General features: G+C 36.3%; 1 protein-coding gene across 1 annotated transcript in view; it reads left to right on the top strand.

Annotated features, from left to right (window-relative positions):
- LOC148045206 (collagen alpha-1(XIX) chain-like) overlaps positions 1-22,103 on the top strand; it is a 54,189-nt gene that overhangs the window by 3,837 nt on the left and 28,249 nt on the right. Inside the window, exons 3-6 of the mRNA XM_087719047.1 lie at positions 5,762-5,842; positions 7,676-7,801; positions 9,906-9,959; positions 19,467-19,520. Of these exons, the coding sequence (XP_087575173.1) occupies positions 5,762-5,842; positions 7,676-7,801; positions 9,906-9,959; positions 19,467-19,520 (315 nt within the window). The remainder of the gene's footprint in view (positions 1-5,761; positions 5,843-7,675; positions 7,802-9,905; positions 9,960-19,466; positions 19,521-22,103) is intronic.

Below are 22,103 nucleotides of genomic sequence, written 5' to 3'. Positions count from 1 at the left end.
AATTCTTGCACCGATGGCTGGATTCAGACAATATCACCAATGGCTTTCCAGTCCGAGAAGTCTTTCTAATAATGTCCTTATTCTTTATTCATCCATATCTGGATGGGTAATCGCTTTGAAGACCTCTGCAGCTGAGATATCTGATCCAGGCATAAAGCATCGCATTAAATCAACACATTCAAACTAGCTGTTCTAGAACACAAATGGATAGTGTATCCATCAGTGATGGACCGTATCAATTTCCTCTAGAATAACACAAGGGCTATTCTGTTTGTTTAGATGGAATAATAACAGGGATTATTCATAGCAGGATAAACTAGCTACAATCCCAATCTTTTGTGAAACCTTCTCGGTTTTTTATTTAGAGATCCTATTTTTATGTTTGTTTATTTTTATGTTACATCTTATGTTTTAGATCAAAAGGAGCTTTTTTTGTTACACTTTGATAACCTTGACAATTGTGGCTTGCCTCATCCATCATGAGAATCTCCATCTTTGGCACTGCCCCAATCTACTCTCTATTTATCAGGGTCAGGTTTCCACATAAGGCCCAATTCCCTCTACTTTCCAACTTGGAGAGTTTAGCTAGTTCTGCAATTTCTCTGGAATGAAGTAGATTGAATTATAAACTTTTCATTAGGACCTATGGCTATTTCCCTACTGATATTTTTTTTTAAATCTTAAAAAGTAGCTTTTAGTGTCCATGAGTTCAATTAATCAGGCTGAAGAACCATGTCAAAATGTTTTTATGATATAATATTTCTTACTTTTTGTCCTAATTCCTCAGCTGCATTGAAACATCTTTGCTTTTATTGGTTATCCATCATGTTCTTGCTTTTTATCTGGACCATATAGCATTTTTCTAAACTTTGTTTTTTCCAAGGTCAGTCTAAAGGCCATGGTTTTCTATTCAGCATTTTTCCAGATGGATTGTCTGCTGTAATCTGCCCAAGCAGCTGTGCCTTTTTCCAATCTGTGATCACTCCAAAAGAATCAACAGCTTTCCTCCAGAGTATTCTACTGCTGGAGCAATGTTGAGCACTTATATGGGCTCACCACTTTGGTTTTATTCAGCATCAAAGCCTGAACATTTGTTCCCAGAAGGATGTGGCCTTTGGAAGAATGTGGCACCTTTTTGATCAATTTATGATGACTAGAACATTGTCCAACAAGGATAATATTAACTTCATAAACTTTGAATAAAATGGCATCTAATATTAAAACATCCTATGAACCTCTATTCTATATATGTATGTGTGTTTGTGTGTGTTATATTTGTGCTGATAAATAAATAAAGGGAGACTAGTATAGATCTATTTCAAGCTATTTAGCTCTCAACAGCTAGCTATACCCTTACTGGGATTTGAACCTGTGCTGTATTACATATTAGGCAATTGTGTTAGCCACTAAGCCACAAGGTTCTCCTCCTTTATCAGCTGAGCTAGGGAAATAAGTATGTATTTAGCGTCACAAACACTGGTATGCCCAAATATGGGAGGAGGCATATTGCTTCCTTCCTCTGTCTATTGGCTCATCACAAGAGACCATCCAGACAGACAAAATTTATTTATCAGCACAAATACAACACAAATGTGACAAAGGCAACAGTAAAAATATTGGCTTTCTGTCTGGATGGTCTCTTGTGATGAGCCGATAGACAGAGAAAGGAAGCAGTATGCCTCCTCCCATATTTGGGCATACCAGGGGTTGTGACACCATATACATGTACATGTACATGTACATGTACATATACATATACATATACATATACATATACATATACATATACATATACATATACATATACATATACATATACATATACATATACATATACATATACATATACATATACATATACATATACATATACATATACATATACATATACATATACATATACATATACATATACATATACATATACATATACATACATACGTGTGTGTGTGTGTGTGTTTGTGTGTGTGTGTGTGTTTGTGTGTATGTTGTATTTGTGCTGATAAATAAATAAAGGGAGACTAGTATAGATCTATTTCAAGCTATTTAGCTCTCATCAGCTAGCCATACCCTTACTGGGATTCGAACCTGTGCTTTTTTTTAGTGCTTATTTGGGGCATGCCAAGGGTTGTGACACTAAATACATACATACATACATACATACATACATACATACATACATACATACATACATACATAATTTCAGTTAATTTATAAAGCAATGTTCTCAAACAAAAACTATGCCCAAAGTATTATACTGATAGTTTTACAACACAGCATATATGATATATAAAGAAAAAAATGTTAAGAGGAAAGCTGAAATATTTAATTGATGTAGTCTGAAATTTTTAACATGCATAGTGACTGTGAGATGGATAAAAGTGTTTTCCATATACTTGGTTAGTTATGTTTCAGGAAATTGTGTTTTCTTCACAGGGAAATAGGTGTGAGCAAATAGGTGCAGCTGTTCAATTATTTCATAGATGATGGATGATTTAATATTTTTGTTTAATGAATTGGTAACTAACTTATATGAACCTTTCACTATTGGCCATTCAGTTAATTTTCACAGAAGAGAAATATAGCATGTTCGTATTTATTTATTCTTTCCTCATTTTTTATCACTGTACCCTTCTGGCCCATTGCCTCTGGTTTTTGTCACATTTCCTTCATTTCTTAATCCTTTTCTTTTTTTTCCAAAGGTCATCATTGACTCTTCCATCTGGTTTCTTTTTCCAGAGATTAAATAAATGTCTCACAGAATAGTTAGCACACACACAAAGGGTCTGCTGCAGCATGCACATAGTATATACAGTATACTATGTATGAAAAAAGCCTCTCTTGGAAAAAGTACTTTATTTCTTAGAAGGAAAGCAATTTAAAAATATTATCTTCCCACCCCCTAGGTCAGTTATAGGTATAGAAAGTTCAAGCTTTCTTGTATTGTGCAGATTGTTCTGTATAAAGCCTAGACTAAAATATATTCAAATCAATATATTATTAAGAACACGCTAGGTATTTTCTTTTTTTCAGTTTAAAGATCTAAAACAGTGCTTCTATTAAATGGGTGGATGGACAGACAGACAGACAGACAGACAGACAGACAGATTAAAAACTCTCGATAGGACAAGCCAAATAGAGTAGCTTGGTTTTAAAAAAATCTAGGAGACTAGTAGATTAATAGACGAACACAGACAAATAACTAAAAAAGGCTTCTTTAGCAAAAACAAGACTGTACATCTAGATCACAGGAGGCGATAATTTAATTATGCACTGTGGTGGCTCAACCACAACTGGTCACTGCACTTTGAAAGTAACATGGAGATGCCAGAATAGAAACAGTGGAGAACCCAAAGGTCCTTTTTCAAGAGGCAACTGGCCTTTTTTTTTTTGAAGATGTTTCTCTTCTCATCCAAGAAATTTCTTCAGCTTTTGGATGAGAAGCAAAATGTCTTCAAAGAAAAAACAAGAAAGTCCAGTTGCCTCTTGAGAAAGCACCTTTGGGACAACGATGACCTGGATGATTGAGAATCTCGATAGACAAATAGAAGAGAACCACAACAATAATGAAGTGTCTTTCAAAGGTACATTGAAAGAGATTAGTACCGTATTTTTTTGCTTTCAAAAGAGAGGACTAAGGATAAAGATATAACACCAATCTAAGGTAAAGGTAAAGGTTCCTCTTGCACATATGTGCTAGTCGTTCCCGACTCTAGGGGCAGTGTTCATCTCCGTTACAAAGCCGAAGAGCCAGCGCTATCTGAAAACGTCTTCGTGGTCATGTGGCCAGTATGACTAAAGGCCAAAGGCGCACGGAACACTGTTTCCTTCCCACCAAAGGTGGTCCCTATTTTTCTACTTGCATTTTTACATGCTTTCAAACTGCTAGATTGACAGAACACCAATTTACATTTATCTAAAGGGCTGACACATACAAAGAAAAGCAGCCTTATTTAAATATTGAAACCAAAGGCAGAACAAGGACCAGATAGATGAAATCAAAAGATCTAAATATCAAGAGAAATTTCCTTATGGTAAGATTAGGTGAACAGTCTACTTAGAACAATGGTGCACTTTCCTCGCAGGAGATCTTCCAACAGGCTAGTTAGCTATCTGTTGGGGATAGTTTAATAAAGTATGCTAGTAAGCAAAACGTTGGACAACATGATAAAGCCCATGTCAACTTATGTTGTTCTTTTTCATAACAGTGCTATGTAGCCCATTGTAGTGGTCTATGAGATGGCATCATTGAAAGGAAAATTAAATCAATTCAGCCAACCAGAGTCACGGAGTGAATGGGAGGATACTACAAACCTATATAGTAAACCAGATTGCATTGCTAAATTACAAACAAAACCAATTGGAATAAGGGGTGTAAAGAGAGTTTGATAGAGAGGGGGGTTTTTTTCCAAAGATTTTTTAGGTTTCCAAAGAAAATAGATATTTTAAAATAAATTTGTAACTCTATGGGACTATTGAGTTAATTCTGAGGATGTATGTGGAAAGAGAGAGGGAGAAAGGTTCTGAGATTTGTCTAAGTCCCCAATTTAACAAATAGGGTTTTACCAAAGTTCCAGGAATATTGTCCCTTGCTTGTCTTGCTTCCTGCAATGCTTCTATAGTTGCAGCTCAATGGTTTCAACTGGTCTTCTATCAAAAGCTGCAAGACCCCTTGCGATATTCTCTAGGTGTATTTCCTATTTCACGACAAGAAAGCAATAAGCAATAGTGCTATTTCATGCGGCCACACTATTTGGCTTCAGTGACACTGCATCAACCACCAAAAGCAAGGTTGTGACCTAGTATTCCTAGGATTATTTTATTGTGATAAATTAATAACATAGCTAGCAGAATTTGTATTAAAGTCTAGTTTTATTGACTTTAAGTAGCATAGTTTGGAAAGAAGTAATTTCCATCTGTAAAAATAAATCTTTCAAATGGCCAGAGAGATGACCAAAGGAATGCATCAAACTGCAGTAGGTTTTGTCATAAATCCAGCTCCTTTTATAAGGAGATATACAGAAGTGCCCTGTTGGGTTCAAATTAAGTTGGTATGATTGGATTAGAATCTGTGTGTTGCTCAGATAACGAACATAATAAATGCAAATGGAGTATTTTAAAATGTCTTTGTTTTTTCAAAGTTCCTGGCCAAAATCCCAAACTTCGTTATAAAGTAGGACGTAAAGTGAGATTTGGACATTAAGTGTGAAATCTACTGGGTCAGGATGGACAGCCTCTCAGGGCACCCTTTACTTCTATATTAAAAGCCAGAGTTGGAGCTTGCAAAAGAACAGGAAGCAAGCGCCTAACCACAAGATGTTCTAAGCCGATGTCCCTATGTCAAAACCTATGTCAAAAGTCTAAGGTTCAATTAAAGTTCATTAATGACACGTACTCCATAACAAAAGGAGAAGTAAGACCCCATCTCCTTATAAGGCTTTCTCCTCAAGGTAACCACTAAGAAATGTGTTAAGTATTTCTGTGTTGCAATGCTTTTGAGAATGTATAAGAACGGGTGCTTCGATAATGAAGGTTGTTCAGAACTTGCAATGCTAAGCCATGGGCTAGCTTTCTGAACCTGGCTGCCAAATAAACTTTTCCTGAATCCTGAGAAGTCTAAAGCCTTTCATTTTCTGCAACAGTTAGAGATATTTAAACATATATAGGGGGTCATATTATTCAACGGTATGGTGGGTTTCGCTACAGAGGCTTCAGTATTGCTACGTCTCAACTGACAAGCATTATCATGTTTATTAAATAGATTGAACTTGGCCGCATGATCTTACACTGCGATCCAAGCCTTGCTTCTCAGGAGAACTGTTGCGAATTATCTGAACATGTGGTAAGTTTGGAAAATAGAAATGTATTGCTTTTTTTGTAACAAAATGTAAGAAAACTGCATGGCATTATTAGTATGGCCTATCGTTTGAAGACAGAAATTTTGGTGTACTTAAGGCATCATGCTAGAAACTGGAAAACCTAATAGCAATAGTAATAGCAGTTAGACTTATATACCGCTTCATAGGGCTTTCAGCCCTCTCTAAGCGGTTTACAGAGTCAGCATATCGCCCCCACAGTCTGGGTCCTCATTTCACCCACCTCGGAAGGCTGAGTCAACCTTGAGCCGGTGAGATTAGAACCACTGAACTGCAGATAACAGTCAGCTGAAGTGGCCTGCAGTACTGCACCCTAACCACTGCACCACCTTGGCTCCTAATCCCTAATCCCATTTTAGGCCCAAAACCAGCTAGTCACCTTGGCTTAGTTACTTTCTCTGAGCCCTAGGAAGGAGCAATGGCATTTCTGAAAATCCTTGCCAGAAAACTGCAGGGACTTCTCAGGGTAGTTTCTGAAAAGCGGGGATGATTGAACAAGAGAGGGGGAAAATATCGTTTGAAAGATATTTTTTTCTTTATTTTAATTTTTTTTAGGTTTAAGTTTTATTTGACTTGTATGCCGCCCTATTCCCGGAAGACTCAGGGCGGCTAACAATCAGAAGGGGAGGGGGTACAAAAATAAAAATAGAAAACAGAAATTTAAAATACAACAACAGTCATAACCTCGAAGGGGGCTGGATAGTTCAACAGCCCCAGGCCTGCCGGAACAGCCAGGTCTTAGTTGCTTTGCGGAAGGCCGGAAGGGTGGTAAGGGTCCGGATCTCAACGGGGAGATCGTTCCATTTTGATGATGAAATCTTTATTCATTTTGTACTTGAGAGACCGCCTGCTGCCAATTACCTCCCACAGACCCATTAGATCTCACAGGGTTGGCCTCTTCCAGGTTCCATCTACTAGCCAATGCCATCTGGCTATTACCCGGGGGAGGGCCTTCTCTGTGGCAGCTCCGGCCCTTTGGAATGAACTCCCTGCAGGGATTCGGACCCTCACCTCTCTCCAGGCCTTCCGAAAAGCCGTCAAAACCTGGCTTTGCCGGCAGGCCTGGGGGTGATGAGTTCCCTCCCCTCTCGACATGTATGGTTGTGCGACTGTTGCTTATTTTTATTATTTGTATTTCGTTTTGATGTTCCCCTTTCCCTTTTTGGATTGTTCGCTGCCCTGAGTCCTCCCGGAGAAGGGCGGCATATAAATAATAAATTCCATTAAAAAAAAACTATGTTCCTAAACCTTTAATGTTCTGGATGTTCTTGCAGCATACTGAAATATATATTTAAAAAATAAATACAATAGACATAAAAATGCAAGCTAAAAGAAGTGCATTTTAAACATCTGGAGGAATAAGGTTGGAATTTCTTCCTAAACGCTAGTAAAAAAATCTTGAAATTTATCTACCATTCAAAAAATAAGAATAATAGGTTCAAATCACTGTAACAGAAGAAATCAGTATTATAGGAAGAGGATCTACACTGGAGCTCCTGTTATTTCAGAAGCTTTATCAGTATATGTTCTAAGCATTTTGCTTGTAGCATAGTGCACTCTACCTACGGATTAATTAACACCTATCTAAAATAATAACAGCATTTAATGTAATTCCATTGCATTATTATGGCCAGATTTTCAGTTCAGATTACTGAACTTGTCAACACAGGTTATTTTTTCTTTTAAAAAAAATCACCATGGAAATGTAATCTCTGAAGATGCAGAAGATGCTATAAATAGTATAATTTGATCATAATGATTTAGACTTCAGTCCAGATAATATGTATCCATAATTTCAGCATCCTTTGGAGAAAAGCTTAAAAACTACTGCAGCATCACCATCAGTTGGTCACATTGGTAAAATACAAGCTCTTCCAATAATGGAAAAGAATCCCGAAGAAAAGTGTTTTTGCTCTCAGAACAAGGTATGATCTTCTTTTATTATATTATTTCACATATGATCTATTAAAGGGCAGATTTCTTTGAGCAGATTTAACCTTTTATTTGGTCTTTCATACTGTTGTTCTTTTTTATACGCTATTGAACATTAAAGAAATCTGCACATTATTTTATTTTATTGCAGCCTTGTATCATCTATAGTAGAAGCGTCAGGCCACAATTCTCATAATCTGAAGTCTTCATGATCAATTGCCATGTTGTCTAGAAATTATGGTTCACCGACAAATGCACGCCCAACAAATGCGCGCTGACAAAACCGCCGCGACAAAACGGTGACGTTGAAAGCGCACCCACTAAAGCGCTTCGACAAATGTGCGCTGACAAAAGTGCGCCATCGAAAACAATGCTAAAACAACGGTAACATTAACAACCCTAACCCTAACCCTAACCCTAACCCTAACCCTAACCCTAATCCTAACCTAAAAACCCTAATCGCGCTTTTGTGGGTGCAGTTTTGTCAGCATGCTTTAGTGGGTGCGCTTTCAACATCGCCGCTTTGTCACAGCAGTTTTGTCGGCGCGCATTTGTTGGGCGCGCATTTGTCGGATCACGGAAATTATAATTTGATATGGTTAGAGAAAATATTTTCTAGAAATTGATTTATTCATATGAGAGGCAAGAGAATAACTAGGGGTGATATGATAGCAATATTGAGGGGCTGTCACAAAGAATCACCTATTATCCGATGTACCTGAGGGCAGAATAAGAAGCAACAGATGAAAACTTATCAAGGAGAAATCCAAACTAGAACTAAGAAGAACTTTCCTGGCGGGGAGAAATATTAATCAGTGGAATGGCTTGCCTTCAGAAGTTGTGGATGCTCCACAACTTTAAGAAGAAATTGGACAGCCATTTGTCTGAAATGATATAGGGTCTCCTGATTGAACATAGGGTTGGACTAGAAGAGCTCCAAGGTCCCTTCCAACTCTATTATTCTGTTATAGAGGCATAATGTTGCACTGCAAAGAGAATGACAGCATGAGTTAAAATAGTACAAGTTTATCTGAAATTTGTATTTTCTGCGAATTTTTTTATTACAAAAACTCATAGATTGTTACCTCTAATAAGGATGTCACCAACTAGGAAGTTAACAGTTTACAAATCTACTATAATAAATAACAGTTATTTCAAATTGATTGGAAAAAATATTTCTTCAAGTTATGTTACAATGATGAAATAGTCAAACAGTATGAGTGATTGTTTATAGAAATGTTAATTTATGAACCCACTCTTCAAAACATTAGCAGGGCTACCCGTAACTTGAGCTAGTGGCTAAGTATCTTGACCAACAAGAAAGAATATGGGTCATTTTATAGTCCAGATCAATTGTTGCAACCTCTACAGTAAAACAATGAAACAATATGAGGATACCCGACACCAGCATTTCCCATAAACATTTCAAGTACATTAGAAGCAGGGAACAAGTATAGGTCTGTATATCAGTGTGACAGCAGTCACTTATGAATCAATAACAGATGCATTGCATAGAAATCACATCTGTCCTGACTAGAAGGGTATCATTTAAGATCTTGAGCCAGGCAATTTTCATAAAGCTTTGTCAATTAAAACAATGATATTTGCCTTGTTGCCATGAGTTTGACACCCCTGAATAAGGCTTGAAAAACTATTGTTCTCCAGATGTTGCTGAACTACCATCTCTACCAGCCCATACAATTATAGCTACAAATGAAGGATAGCGCAAGTTATAATTCAGCAGCATTTGCAGAGTCACCTATTCCTGACTCCAAGGATAAAGGTATAAGACCTGCATTGGAGAAAATGGTTTTTCTAATATCATCCAATATTATTCCAATCAGAAGCATCATCTTAGACCTCTTGAACACCTCGAAGACCAAGTGCAGAATCAGAGTAGGGTGTGTTGTGGCCATTGTAGGTGTCACCAAAGTCCTTCCCTTTTCTATCAGTAATATTATCCTTAGATGGAAATCTGGCATATTATACAATTAAACTTTACACATACCCTGTAAGGTCATTACTTGTACGGCATTGTTTACTCCCCCCCCCAAACATAGGGTTCTAGAATAAATATCCTAGCTTTATTCTCAACAGGGAGAAGCAGGATTTCAAGGCGTAGCTGGTTTGCCAGGCCAGAAGGGAGAAAAGGTGAGACTTTACTGGCAACATTTCTACTGTCATTTTGTTTGGACAGAAACTAGAAAGACAATATATGTCCATATTTGTTAAGAATAGAATTTTTTTTGGTATAATGTGTGAGAGTTGGAAATTCAGCCCTGTGTTTAGAAGGTGGTTGAACCGTGGTTTTTCCTTGAAGTACACTTTACAATTAAGAACAATAAACCCGAGGTATATTCTAAGAAACATATTTTTATTGTAAAATAAATAACAAACAAACTTACTAGCTAATAACTACATTTTGGCAAAGAGAAGAGTCAGTCTACCGTATGTCTTAGAATATAAGCACAGTTGGCAAAGCTTTGATTTTTTTTATGCTTTCAAAATGAGATACATAGGAATGTAGTGTGTATGCGTATTTAAATAAAAACATTCTCATTTAACTTTCAATGCAGTGTTATTTAACTGACTGGCAAGTGTAATTTTTTTCAGTTTTTAGTAAGCAGATGTCCATTCTGTTAGAATCTTAGGCATATTCTAACTTGTTACTAACAGTTGGGAAATAAATAATAGCAAGTGAAACAACAACAGAAGGTAGAATTTTTCAACAGAAACTTTCCCTGCCAAATCCTATCTATTCAATCTCTATACAATCCGACCTTCATATTTTTTTTCCATTTTCTCTATTCCAAAATTCAAAATTCTCTGTGCCCACTCAGCTTTCTTTAGAGTGTTCATTTCCCACCCTTAGTATATGATGCTCCAATAATTTGTTACAGATGGATTCTTTTGGATTTTGGTTATTACAGTTCTTGAATTAAAGTTATCGATATTAATGTTAACCAATAGCCTTCATTTAATAGGGGTCAGTGGGACTGGAAACTCTGTTGCTAAGCTACATGGTTGTAAAACATGCCACGTGACCACTTATGACAGCAGTTCAAGCAATTCCAATTGCTGATGTTATCCCATGTGGTCATTGGGCATGTGAGCATCATTTGTTAGTTCCTGATGGTTTCCCCATTGACTTTACTTGTAGGAAGCCAGCAGTGAAATAGCAAATGGCAATCACGTGACTGTGGGATGCTGCAATAGCTATTGTTACAAGGACCCTGGTTCAATGCTTCTGTAACTTCAATCAGTCGCTGAATAAGGACCACCTGTAATTTTTAATAGTTATTTCAGTTGGTTTGTTTCAGAGTTTGTTAATTAAAGAATAGGGAAAAAAGCCAGCTGACTTTCATGCCGAAGGGAGGACTAGAATTTAGGTTTCTAATGCAACACTTTAACTACTAAACCATACAATGTCTCTGGAATATATTTATTTTCACTCCCTGGATATATTTGAAATATGGGCTTTCTTCCCAGGTCACGGATGGGAGAGATATCAGTGGGCGCCTGTCTTTCCTCAGCAGATGGCACCATTTCAGATAATGGTGCAGATAATCTCTGGGCAGGAGCAAACCTAGAGATTGACACCCCCCACTGATTTCTATCCCATCTGCAATGCCCCAACAGGCTCTTTCCCTACCCTTCCAACAGAAAATTAATCTCAACAATGGCAGAAGGGATGAATGATGGGGAAGCTGCAGGATGGATATTGGAGCACCACGACAAGATGGCTCTTAAATTAAGAGATGCAACCGGGTACATTCCCTTTGGGGGGGGATGCTACTGTTGCTATCAACCTGGCCACAGAACGTCAGAGTGCCTGGCCCCGCTAATGATTTATTTATACTATTATTTTAACACTTTTTAATTGGCCAATAACATATGCGTTAAGGACGTTGCAGTACAAATACTATTTCAATTTTTTAAACTTTGAAATCATATTTAAGTAACCAAACATTTCTCTATAATATCACCTAGAACAACCTTCAAGTACTGTATGGCAAATAAGCCATGGAGTCGATAAATGCTATGAAAATTCTTTAACTGTAATTCAATCGAAATCAATACTTTTTTTTAAAAAAAAACCAATAAAATAAATAAAAAATAAATTCTACAAAATGAGTAATGATAGTTGGAGTTTAAATTAACATTTTATTTGCTTATCAAACATAGGAACCACACATCTCCCTCACAAACCACTCATCTACCTCACAAAGAATTCTACTTTGACAATAAACACAATTGGTGGTCACGAATTACAGTCTGACAGTAGGAAACACAGTTTTTTCAAAACCTTTTCATTCTTATTTTTATTTTCTACTGATATCAATGTCTGCCTTGTTGCTTGTTTGAAATCTTATAAACCAATGCTTAGGTCGCTAATACAACTAAAACAAATTGGACCTTCCCCCCCCCATAGCTTCATTAAATCTGGACATATTTTTGTGGCTTTCATTAAAAAAAAACTGGACTATTGACACAACTGGACTATTGACAACCTCACTTTCACCTCAAATTTTGTAGGCTTATAGTAAGATTGCATGAAAACCCAACATATTTCCTTTGTCAACATTCCATTAGTAGTTCTGGGGCCAATTTAAATCCAGTTTTTGTTGCCAAGGTAACCTTCTAGTTCTAGGGAAAGTAGAAATTGTGAAAAAAAATATTCAAAACAACTCTGCCTTGATTGTGCTAAATATAAATTGAAGTAAGGAGGTGCTTTAGTAGGCATTCAAAATACTGTTATAATACCCCAATATCATCAGCATTTTCTATGTGTCAAATTTCAGTAACATCTTCCTTTCTCCTTTTCCAACTATGCCACTGGGGATCACACACCCTAAAATGACCTTTGACTGATCAAGAATAATAAACTGTGCCCAGTAATCCATGCAACATATTTAATCCCTAACTTGAGGCTGTCTGGAATTCAGAAAGAATGTTTGTGTGTAGAACTGCACGGGAGGAAAAACTAAAAATGAGTTAGGTCCTATATTTTTCCCCCCTCTGGTCTTCAGAGAACAAAGCTATGGAAATCACAATAACCGATCTGGAAAAGGAAAGTTAGAAAGGAACTCTATAAGGGATTTTCTAAAAAAAATGTTTAGTAATAACTCTGTTAAATGTCAAGGAATAAATTTAACTTTCATAATCTTTTACATTTCAAGTTGAGCTTATATAATGAATTAAGCAACTCATTATTTAACCATAGTCAAATAAACCAGTGCCGTATTTTTTCCTCCTATATCCCAGGCATTCTTAAATCCCATGGTTAAAATTCTCTTTCCTGTTTTTTTTTCTAGTCACCTTGCTTTTCTTGACATTCTTAGCAATGTTATCCAGGTCCATTTGTACTTTCCACTAAGTAACTCCAATAAATTTCCCATATTACAATTTAAAAGGAGAGACCAGATTGTTCTTTGGGTACGTTATTTGTATATCTTTGTTATTTTTAAATAATCATTCAAGTCCACATTCCAATCTGTTATGTGGGTCTTCAAAGGAGTTTTTGCATCTTTGGTGACAACTTTTTCCAATAAAAAAAAGTTCCAGTTACTTCACAAGCACAGAGATCAAAGATTTCCTTTAAAGTAGCCATCAAGTGCTTTAGTAATCAACCTTCAAAATCTTATTTTGCACTGAAATGAAACAAAGCAGGGGTTCTTTTGCCATAAAAAGATAATCTTTCTAATAGTTTCAAAAGGTTTATTTAAATCAGTTTCATAGTGGCTCAACATTCAATCTGTTTAGAAACAACTCTAAAGTCATTCCTTTGCTATATGTTGCAAAACAAATTACAAAAATAGATCTTATAATGTTGGGAAAGGGTTTCCTTTCTTTTAAATGGATTGAAGGGAAACTCATCCAGGAGCTATAGTTCTGAAAATTTTTCAATTTTAAAGAGGCAGTACCACAAAATAAAATGCAAATTATTTACCTTTTTGCCTTGAAAGCTTAAAAATCATATTTTTCTTAATAATCTTTTAGCATTTTTGTCATATTTTTTGCATGCTTTCCATCATTTAATATTTCTTCTAGGTATTAGAGAGCAAAATTGCACATTACAGCGGTATGGAAGAGTCCATACAATGGTTGTGTTGATTTGTTGGTTGAGCTTTTATAATGTCAATTTTATATATATAAACACTAATTACATATATATGTATGTATGTATGTATGTATGTATGTATGTATGTATACACACATACATACATTACACACACACACACATATACACACACAAATATACACATATACATATACATACACACACATATATACATATACATATACATACACATACACATACACATACACATACACATACACATACACACACACACACACACACACACACACACACACACACACACATATATATATAACATTACTGTTACATTACTGTCATGGGCTTTTATATGATGCCTTTAACTAATATTAACTGCCCAGCATTATGAATTTGAGATGAACAGTCATATACTGAAATAAATAAGTAACATAAATAAATAAATTCCAAGTGTAGTCGACAGATTTGTTTAAAGACTGTTTATTGACCTTGAATGTACCATTTGCTTTTTCCATAATGTTTGCATATCTTTTCAGTTTAGTTACCCATCATAGCTCAAGATTCCTGTTGCTCACACCCCACTCAGATTGAATCAACATATACATGAAATGATATGTGTGTATCCCATAACACAATGGGCCTCACTTTGTTCTTGCATACATTTCACTCAATTAAGATGCCCTTATTACTTTAATATTCCCTTTTTAGCTTTGGTTCATTTAAAATAATTTGATAGCTTCGTTCATTAGCAGACTGAAAAGCAGACTGTTTTCAAGAAAATAAAAAATAGCCCATATTTTGTTGCATAACTCGAGTTTTATCATTCCTACATACTTTGTACTTTTTAATTTAAAATCTGAATGGGCTGCAGGCTATGCTGGTATCAGGGGTGGGTTCCTACGCGAACTGGTACCATTCACTTCGTGCGTGCTTTGGCCGTGCAATGCTCGTGCATGTGCAGTTTGCTGTAAATTGTTCTGTGCTTGCGCGAATACCATTAAAAGCTAATAAAAAAGTTGCCAGCAACAGCAACGGAGACCAAGGAACCAGTTCAGGGACATGGCGAGATGCTGGTTCTGCAACCCAGGCCAGATTACCACTACCGGTTCAGCTGAATCGGGCCAAACCAGGAGCAACATACTCCTGGCTGGTATACTATACAGTACAGCATAAATCCTATCACTTTATTCAGAGCTGCACTTTAACATTTTTGAATTTAGGAAACTAGTGTACTTTGTATTGTGATTTATGAAAGTTACAATAAATAATAACTGTCAAAAAAGGATAAGATGGAAGTAATAAAATGAAATAATAATGAAAATAATCAATGTGGAATATATTTTAGACTGTTTTTGTTAAAGATTTATACCGTGTATGGGTTCTGGGAAGTCGGGGGAGAGAAGGGTGGGGGGGGGTTGGGGGGGAGGGTGGGAGGGAGGGATGAATATTAGGCTTGACGAGGGGTGTTAGATTTTAATGTAATATGATTGCACATGTATACTGTCTTCTCTTATTTTTTCTTTAAAACTAAGATATGTTAAGTATATTGATATGGAAGCATAAATACCATCAACATAGAATGGAGTTTGCTCAGAAGCTGAAATACACCAATAAGAGGAAGAGTGGGAAACAGAGGAGAGAAGAAGGATAGGAAGAGAGGGATAGGAGAGAGGGCAAGGGGGGGAGATGAGGAGTGTAAGGAGGAGTGGAATGAAGAGAGAGGAGAAGGAGAAAGGAAGGGGAAGTAGAGTAGAAAAGGATGATGGAGGGAAGAAAGGAAGTAGGAGAGAGGTAGAAGAAAGAGGTATGGAGAGCAGAAGAGCTAATAATGGGTTTTTATCTTTTTGGGCGTTGATGACAAGAGGAACTGATGTAATTACTACTTAATACAATAGGATATTGGCTATGTAATAGTATACATGTGATTATATGTTATGAAAGTGGAAAATAAAAAAGTATATTAAAAAAAATAATCAATGTGGCACAAAACTACCTTTTGGCAATGTTAGTATCCTACTGTACATCAGGTACGGATGAGCTGAATGCCTTGTTAAATTTGATCTTTTAAGTTACACAGTTGCAAGAATGAATTACTTCAGATTTGGTTTTTGGTTTTTTTCCCTTTATTTACTAGCCATTTAATGACCAAAGTTTATTTATTTATTATAGTTATGAAGCAACTGAGTCCATATTTAGTATCATTTTAGTTATTGCGATAATCAGCCTTATTTTTTTAAATATGCGTATCAGACACAGAGTTGTGCATAAATTCAGAAGATCCAGGATGTACCAATACTGATATCAAACAAGCTTGTAGCCTGGCTATTTTTTTTTTTTTTGAAATAATGCAGAAAATATAAGACGGATTCTGTGGGTAGCCAAAAAAGCTGACACAAGTCATTTCTGCCTATGTTAGTCTTCTTTTTTAAATACTGTAGGGCTTGCTAATAGCATGAAGTCATTTAAATGTTGTCCTGCTGATGAGACTGAGTGAACTGAACATGCTTACATTTAAACCATTCAATGGAAAGCACTAAACATCATTACTTTGATTCACTGGATTTGAATTTCTGGAGTGAGTGTAGCATGTGTGACTTGATTTGCTCAACCCCCTGCTCAAATGCCAACAAGTAAGGGGTACCAGCTGGATTTTACAGGTGCAGTTCTTTGAATCTCTCTGAATGAAAAGTGTGATTTAAGAAGGCAGGTATAAAAGCTGCAGGATGTTTTTATGGAAGCAATTTTCTGTACATAAAAGACATAGTGACTTGCAGAAATGCCTTTTAAAAAATAATACAAACTTTGTCCCTTGGCTAATTGCTTTCTACCAATTATAGCCTGCTCATACTTTTAGGAATAATGATTGGAAATATGCCCCAGTGTCCAATTTTTTTGGGGGGGAAAAGGCTTATCTCAGATTTTGTTGCAGATTCTGTCTTTATTTTCATGATGGACTGGGGATTTTGCTCATTTAATTGGTTACTGCTAGTGCTGGTAAAAAAAAAAGTATAGCTAATGTTTTAAATATCCCTTTATTAATGCAGATGCTAAAAGAATAACTGTTTTTACAGAAGCACATGGCAGAATAGGAAATATTAAGTGAAAAGTTAGGTGCTACATTGGTTTCTAATGGATTATAAAATGTTAGGATTAGATTTGGCCTAAATGTATTTATGGAATGATGCATTTATTAAGGAAAAACTGTCTTTTCTGAAGTTCTTGTAGAAATGTTTGAATCATTTCACTGGTTTGGATGTAAACCTTAATTATAGTTTAGCATGATAAAAACAGACCATCGCTACTATTGTGCCTATGTCCTTCCTTTTTCCTCCATTTCAGTATTAAAGGGGTGGAAATGTTTGTTTTCATTTATGATTAACAGCATTTGCTCCTTTTGTTGAATCAAGACAAACTGCAATTAATCATATTGTTAATGGAAATAAATTAGTTAATGTATTTGTATAAAATGTTGAGCCATGTCCAGCACAAACAACAAGTAAGGTACTTATCTGGTAATTTACTACACAGCAAATCAAGGGCAGACTTGGATGATTAAGCAGTCATCCTGATTACAGTACCAAAATAAATAACTAGCCCACATTTCCCATTCTTTTCCATTTTTGCTGCAAACATTTTTTTAAAATAAAAGTTGCAGTATGACCCAATTGGAATTGGAACCAACACAGATTTGAAGATTACTTTTGTGTCCATTTTGATGTGCACGCGTTTGAATTTTTTTCAGAGACGGTGTAAAAAAAAATTGGTAAGCATTAGGTGCTATGCTTTAACTTAACCAGAGTTTGACGTAAGAGTTCCATTTGTACCGCCCTGTAAGTAAAAAAACCCAAACTTTTAATATGTTATGCAAATACAGGTAGTATATATCTCAAAGTTTATGAAGATGAATTATAGTAATTAAATATACACCCTCTTTTCCGTGACCCGTCAAAACCGCGGAGGACAAAATCGCTCTCGACGAAAGCGCGCATTTGACGTCATCACAGCGCGCCGAAAAAAATTAAAAATTGAAATAAAATTAAAATTAAAGCAAGCTGATTCACATAAAGGTAAGGGTTAGGTTTAGGGTTAGGGTTAGGTTAAGGGTTAGGGTTAGGTTTAGAGCATTAGGGTTACGTTTAGCGTTAGGTTAAGGGTTAGCGTTAGGTTTAGCGTTAGGTTAAGGGTTACATTTAGGGTTAGATTTAGGGTTAGGTTTAGGGTTAGGTTTAGGGTTAGGTTTGGGGGGGTTAGGGTAAGGTTTTCGCTTTATTTTTACATTTTTCGATCACAGCACGATGTTTTCGTCGCGCGGTGATGACGTCAAATGCGCGCTTTCGTCGAGCGCGATTTTGTCCTCCGCGGTTTTGTGGTGGAACCCTCTTTTCAAGCTATTCTTTTTGCGATTAAAAAACAAGAAGAGTTTAGATATAGTGAATCAAAGAAATTAAATGAATAAGAAAAAGAAAAGAATGCTTAAAAGTAATTTACACCATTACCTTGATCTTCCTGTTCCTTTTGATCCATTCTTTCTTTCTTTGCAATTCATTAGTTCTTTCTATATAGGCAAACCACCATAGTATGATTCTTTCATTCTGGCCACTCACATTTATCTTCCATATACATTTATTCAGCACCAATTTTCTTACCTCTACTTCTTCATGTTTTCCTACACATATTTAACTACTCTTTCCCCACTGTATTAAACTTTATCTACCTTTTTCCCTGATATGCTTAGTTCTTGTCCACCTATATTATGCTTAAATCGCAATATACTTGAAAACACATGCCTTTTTCCAAGCACCCGTTTACCAAATAGTCGCTATTTTCATTCATCCTTGGATTTCCAAATGGCCCAACTGCAGGATTCATTTACGAATTATGACTGGTGAAGAACTACAGGTTAGAATTTTGAAAAGAGGTGAATCGTAGTTAGAAAAATATGGGTATGGAATAGAAAGAAGAGTATAACATAGCATTCATAGATCTCAGCTGAAGACACCTCTTGTTGAAACCTACCTTTCATGGAAAATTGAAGGACCAGTCTGGACAGACTGAAGACTCCTGACAAAATCTGAAGACTTGCCCTTCTTAATATTTCACCTTCATTTCTTGTTTGCTAGCTGACAACCAAGAGAAAAACACAACCTAATTGGATTATCAATTCTCCGGATTTCTTAGTCAAGAGGCTGTTCTGACGTCTCCATTGAAGGTCATTGGACATTGAAAGGAATAAGGAGGTCAACCTCTGCCTGAAATTGACACCTACCTAAACAGATGCTACTGCATTGAATTCTCGGCTTTTCCACTGCAGAATCTACGTTTAATGAATTTGCAAAACATTCCACAAAATATGACTTTAGAAAATATCATTTAGTGGAAAAGGCATATCTCCATTCTCAGAGTTATAACACTTTTCAAGTCACTATACAAAATTACAGATTATTCATTGTGTTCTTGTCCTTATAGGTTTATTATTATCAATAACACTCCATGGTCAAACCGCATTTGGAGGGTTAAATTGTTTATTAAATATTTTACAACTTGAGCAACTTACTTAAAGTTACATTTAATTTGTCTAGGGTGAAGAAGGAGCTAAAGGAGAAAATGGGATTCCTGGTTTACCTGGAGCAAAGGTAGGATTCCTGTCTTAAAGGAGCTCTTGGCCCATTTTCAGAACCAGTAGGACCAAAATGAACAGAAGTTACAGCTACTTAGATTTTTTTTAAAATGTAAGGATTATTTGTACAGTTTTAGAACAATCAATCTGTAAACAACCAGGCTCTACAATTCTGAATATTTTTTAAAATAGACTGGACAGGGGATGCAGGGCAGATGTTAAATGTAGCTTATGTTTAATATTTGAATAGTATCCATTATATAATATTTCCACTATTGGAAAACAATTTTGTGGGGCAGGAAAATCCCATTCATGGTCACCTTTTATCTGAATTCTTGTAAGACAACTCAGAAACTACCACAGAACTTGGTTTCATAAGCAATTATGGTGCATCTTAATATTTTGATCTGATCAGTGGTGGGATTCAAATAATTTAACAACCGGTTCTCTGCCCTAATGACCATCTGGGTAGGTGGGGCTCAGTGGTCATGTGACTGGGTGGGCGTGGCTAACTCAAGGTCACTCAGGTTCATGGGCGCTTCACCTTAGCTGTTACAATGTAATAAGGGTGAACTGGAGAGGCAATTTCTGTAACCAGGGCAATAAAGATGAGGCTAGAAACAACACTAGAATGTTTCCTTCCTGCCTTCCTTACAGGATTAGCCCTGTAAAGTGGGGAAAAAACAAAAGGAGATTTCTTCCAACAATCAGTTATCTGAACTACTTAGAAAGTTACCAACCGGTTCTCCCGAATAGGTGCGAACTGGCTGAATCCCACCACTGGATCTGACCTATTGTTCTCTGTGTTGCACTGATTGTCAGTGGATGTCTGGCTGCCATTCAAGATGGTGATTGCCAGCTATTATGCCTATAGGGCTCAGAGCCAAGTTGTTTATGGGATGATCTGCCCATCCATTCAAATCTGACAGAATGGGAATTTTCCACTTCCCATTGATTAATTAGTGCTGCCTTGAAGAATGCAGAGTGATTACTATTCTGTTATTGCTCCTGCCTTTATGGAAAATTATCCTCCCAAAAGTTTGTTGGGCTCCATCCTTTAGAAAAGTTTTTAAAAACTGGCTTTTCACTTAGACCAGAAGCCAAATGATTTGTGATCCTGACTGGTAGAGGATGGATGATTGGTATTTGAGTGTATTACCTATCCCCCCCATCCCACAAAATATTCTGCACTTCTCTGTATGTTTTATAGGTTTTTGAAAAGTATTTATGTATGCTGCCTAGAATTTTCTGATTAGGTGGCCTACAAATCTAAATCAATCAATAACAAGCAACACACTCTCCAGCCATATGTCTCCTTTTATTTCTTCACCACTTTTAGAAAGGTCTGATGGTACCAGGAAAAATGTCTACTAGAGAAAGTTTTGGAGTGATTTTTAAGTAGGCAGTTTTACGTTTTCCAAACACGATCACCAGCTAACAAGCATGTTCACGAGAGAACAGTAACTGCAGTCACAGCAATGTTACAAGCCAGTTCTAAAAAAATTCCATATAATCACACCTTAGTTATATTGCAAAATTGCATTCTAGTCATTTCTATAATTTCATGTTCAAGAAAAATAGTAGTGGTGCAATGAATAAAAATATTATGGATGGAAAAATCAATTCATTTATGATTTCTGTTAGACCTGGTCACTGTTTTAATTTTAAATTGATAAATATTTTCCCTTTCAGAATAAATATTAGGGTTCACCGACAAATGCGCGCCCGACAAATGCGTGCTGACAAAACCGCGCCCACAAAAACAAACAACATAGTGGGACGCGAAAACAACATTATAACCCTAACCCTAACTCTAACCCTAAAGTTAGGGTTATAAAGTTGTTTTTGCGTCCCACTATGTTTGTTTTTTGGGGACGCGGTTTTGTTGGCACGGTTTTGTCGGCGTGCATTTGTTGGGTGCGCATTTGTCAGGTCACGCAATATTAGCAGTCCATATCAGCCTTTCCAACCATCTGTTATGTAGACATCAATTCCTAGAACCTTCCAAGCAGGTGGAGTTAAGAAATCTAGGAGTTGAAGTCTACACAACTGGAGAATATCCAGGTTACAAAAATCTGCTCTATGCATTGCTACAGAATTGAGGATTTTTTTTTCCATCCTAGATTAGATGTCAGCTGGCCTAATAATGGAAGACAGTGAAAATTGTTTAGAATTCAGTGAGTGCATCTTCATCTCATCTTCAAGAAGTACATCATTCTTTTATATGGAATTATTCCCAAGTTAGACAGATATTGGTTCTAAACAGTTTCAAACATCACACTGTGCAAAAGATTTAAGTCATTTATTTGATCTTTCAATATTTATCATATTTGATTTATGATGTTTTCACTTTTCTCCAAGCTTCCAATAGCAATAGAAGTTCATGTTTCTTCTCCGTCCTGGAGGTACCAAGTACCTTGTCGTGTCTTTGATATTCTGCTGGAAATTAAAGGACAGGGAGGGCTGCAGGAAGAACTTTAACTCCTAATCCTCACCATATGGCTTTGTTTGCTAAAGAAGAGTATAGAAATAAATAAATCTCAGCTGTTAAGATAGGAGCAGGGGGTTATGAAGAGCAGCTAGTACTAGTTATTGTGAA

Source organism: Thamnophis sirtalis, unplaced genomic scaffold (genome assembly GCF_051295495.1).
Source record: "Thamnophis sirtalis isolate CommonGarterSnake01/CBP01778 unplaced genomic scaffold, rThaSir2_p1.2 scaffold_6, whole genome shotgun sequence".
Taxonomy (NCBI): Eukaryota; Metazoa; Chordata; class Lepidosauria; order Squamata; family Natricidae; genus Thamnophis; species Thamnophis sirtalis.
Note: the sequence above shows the minus strand (reverse complement) of the source record. Positions and strands in the feature narration are given on the sequence as shown.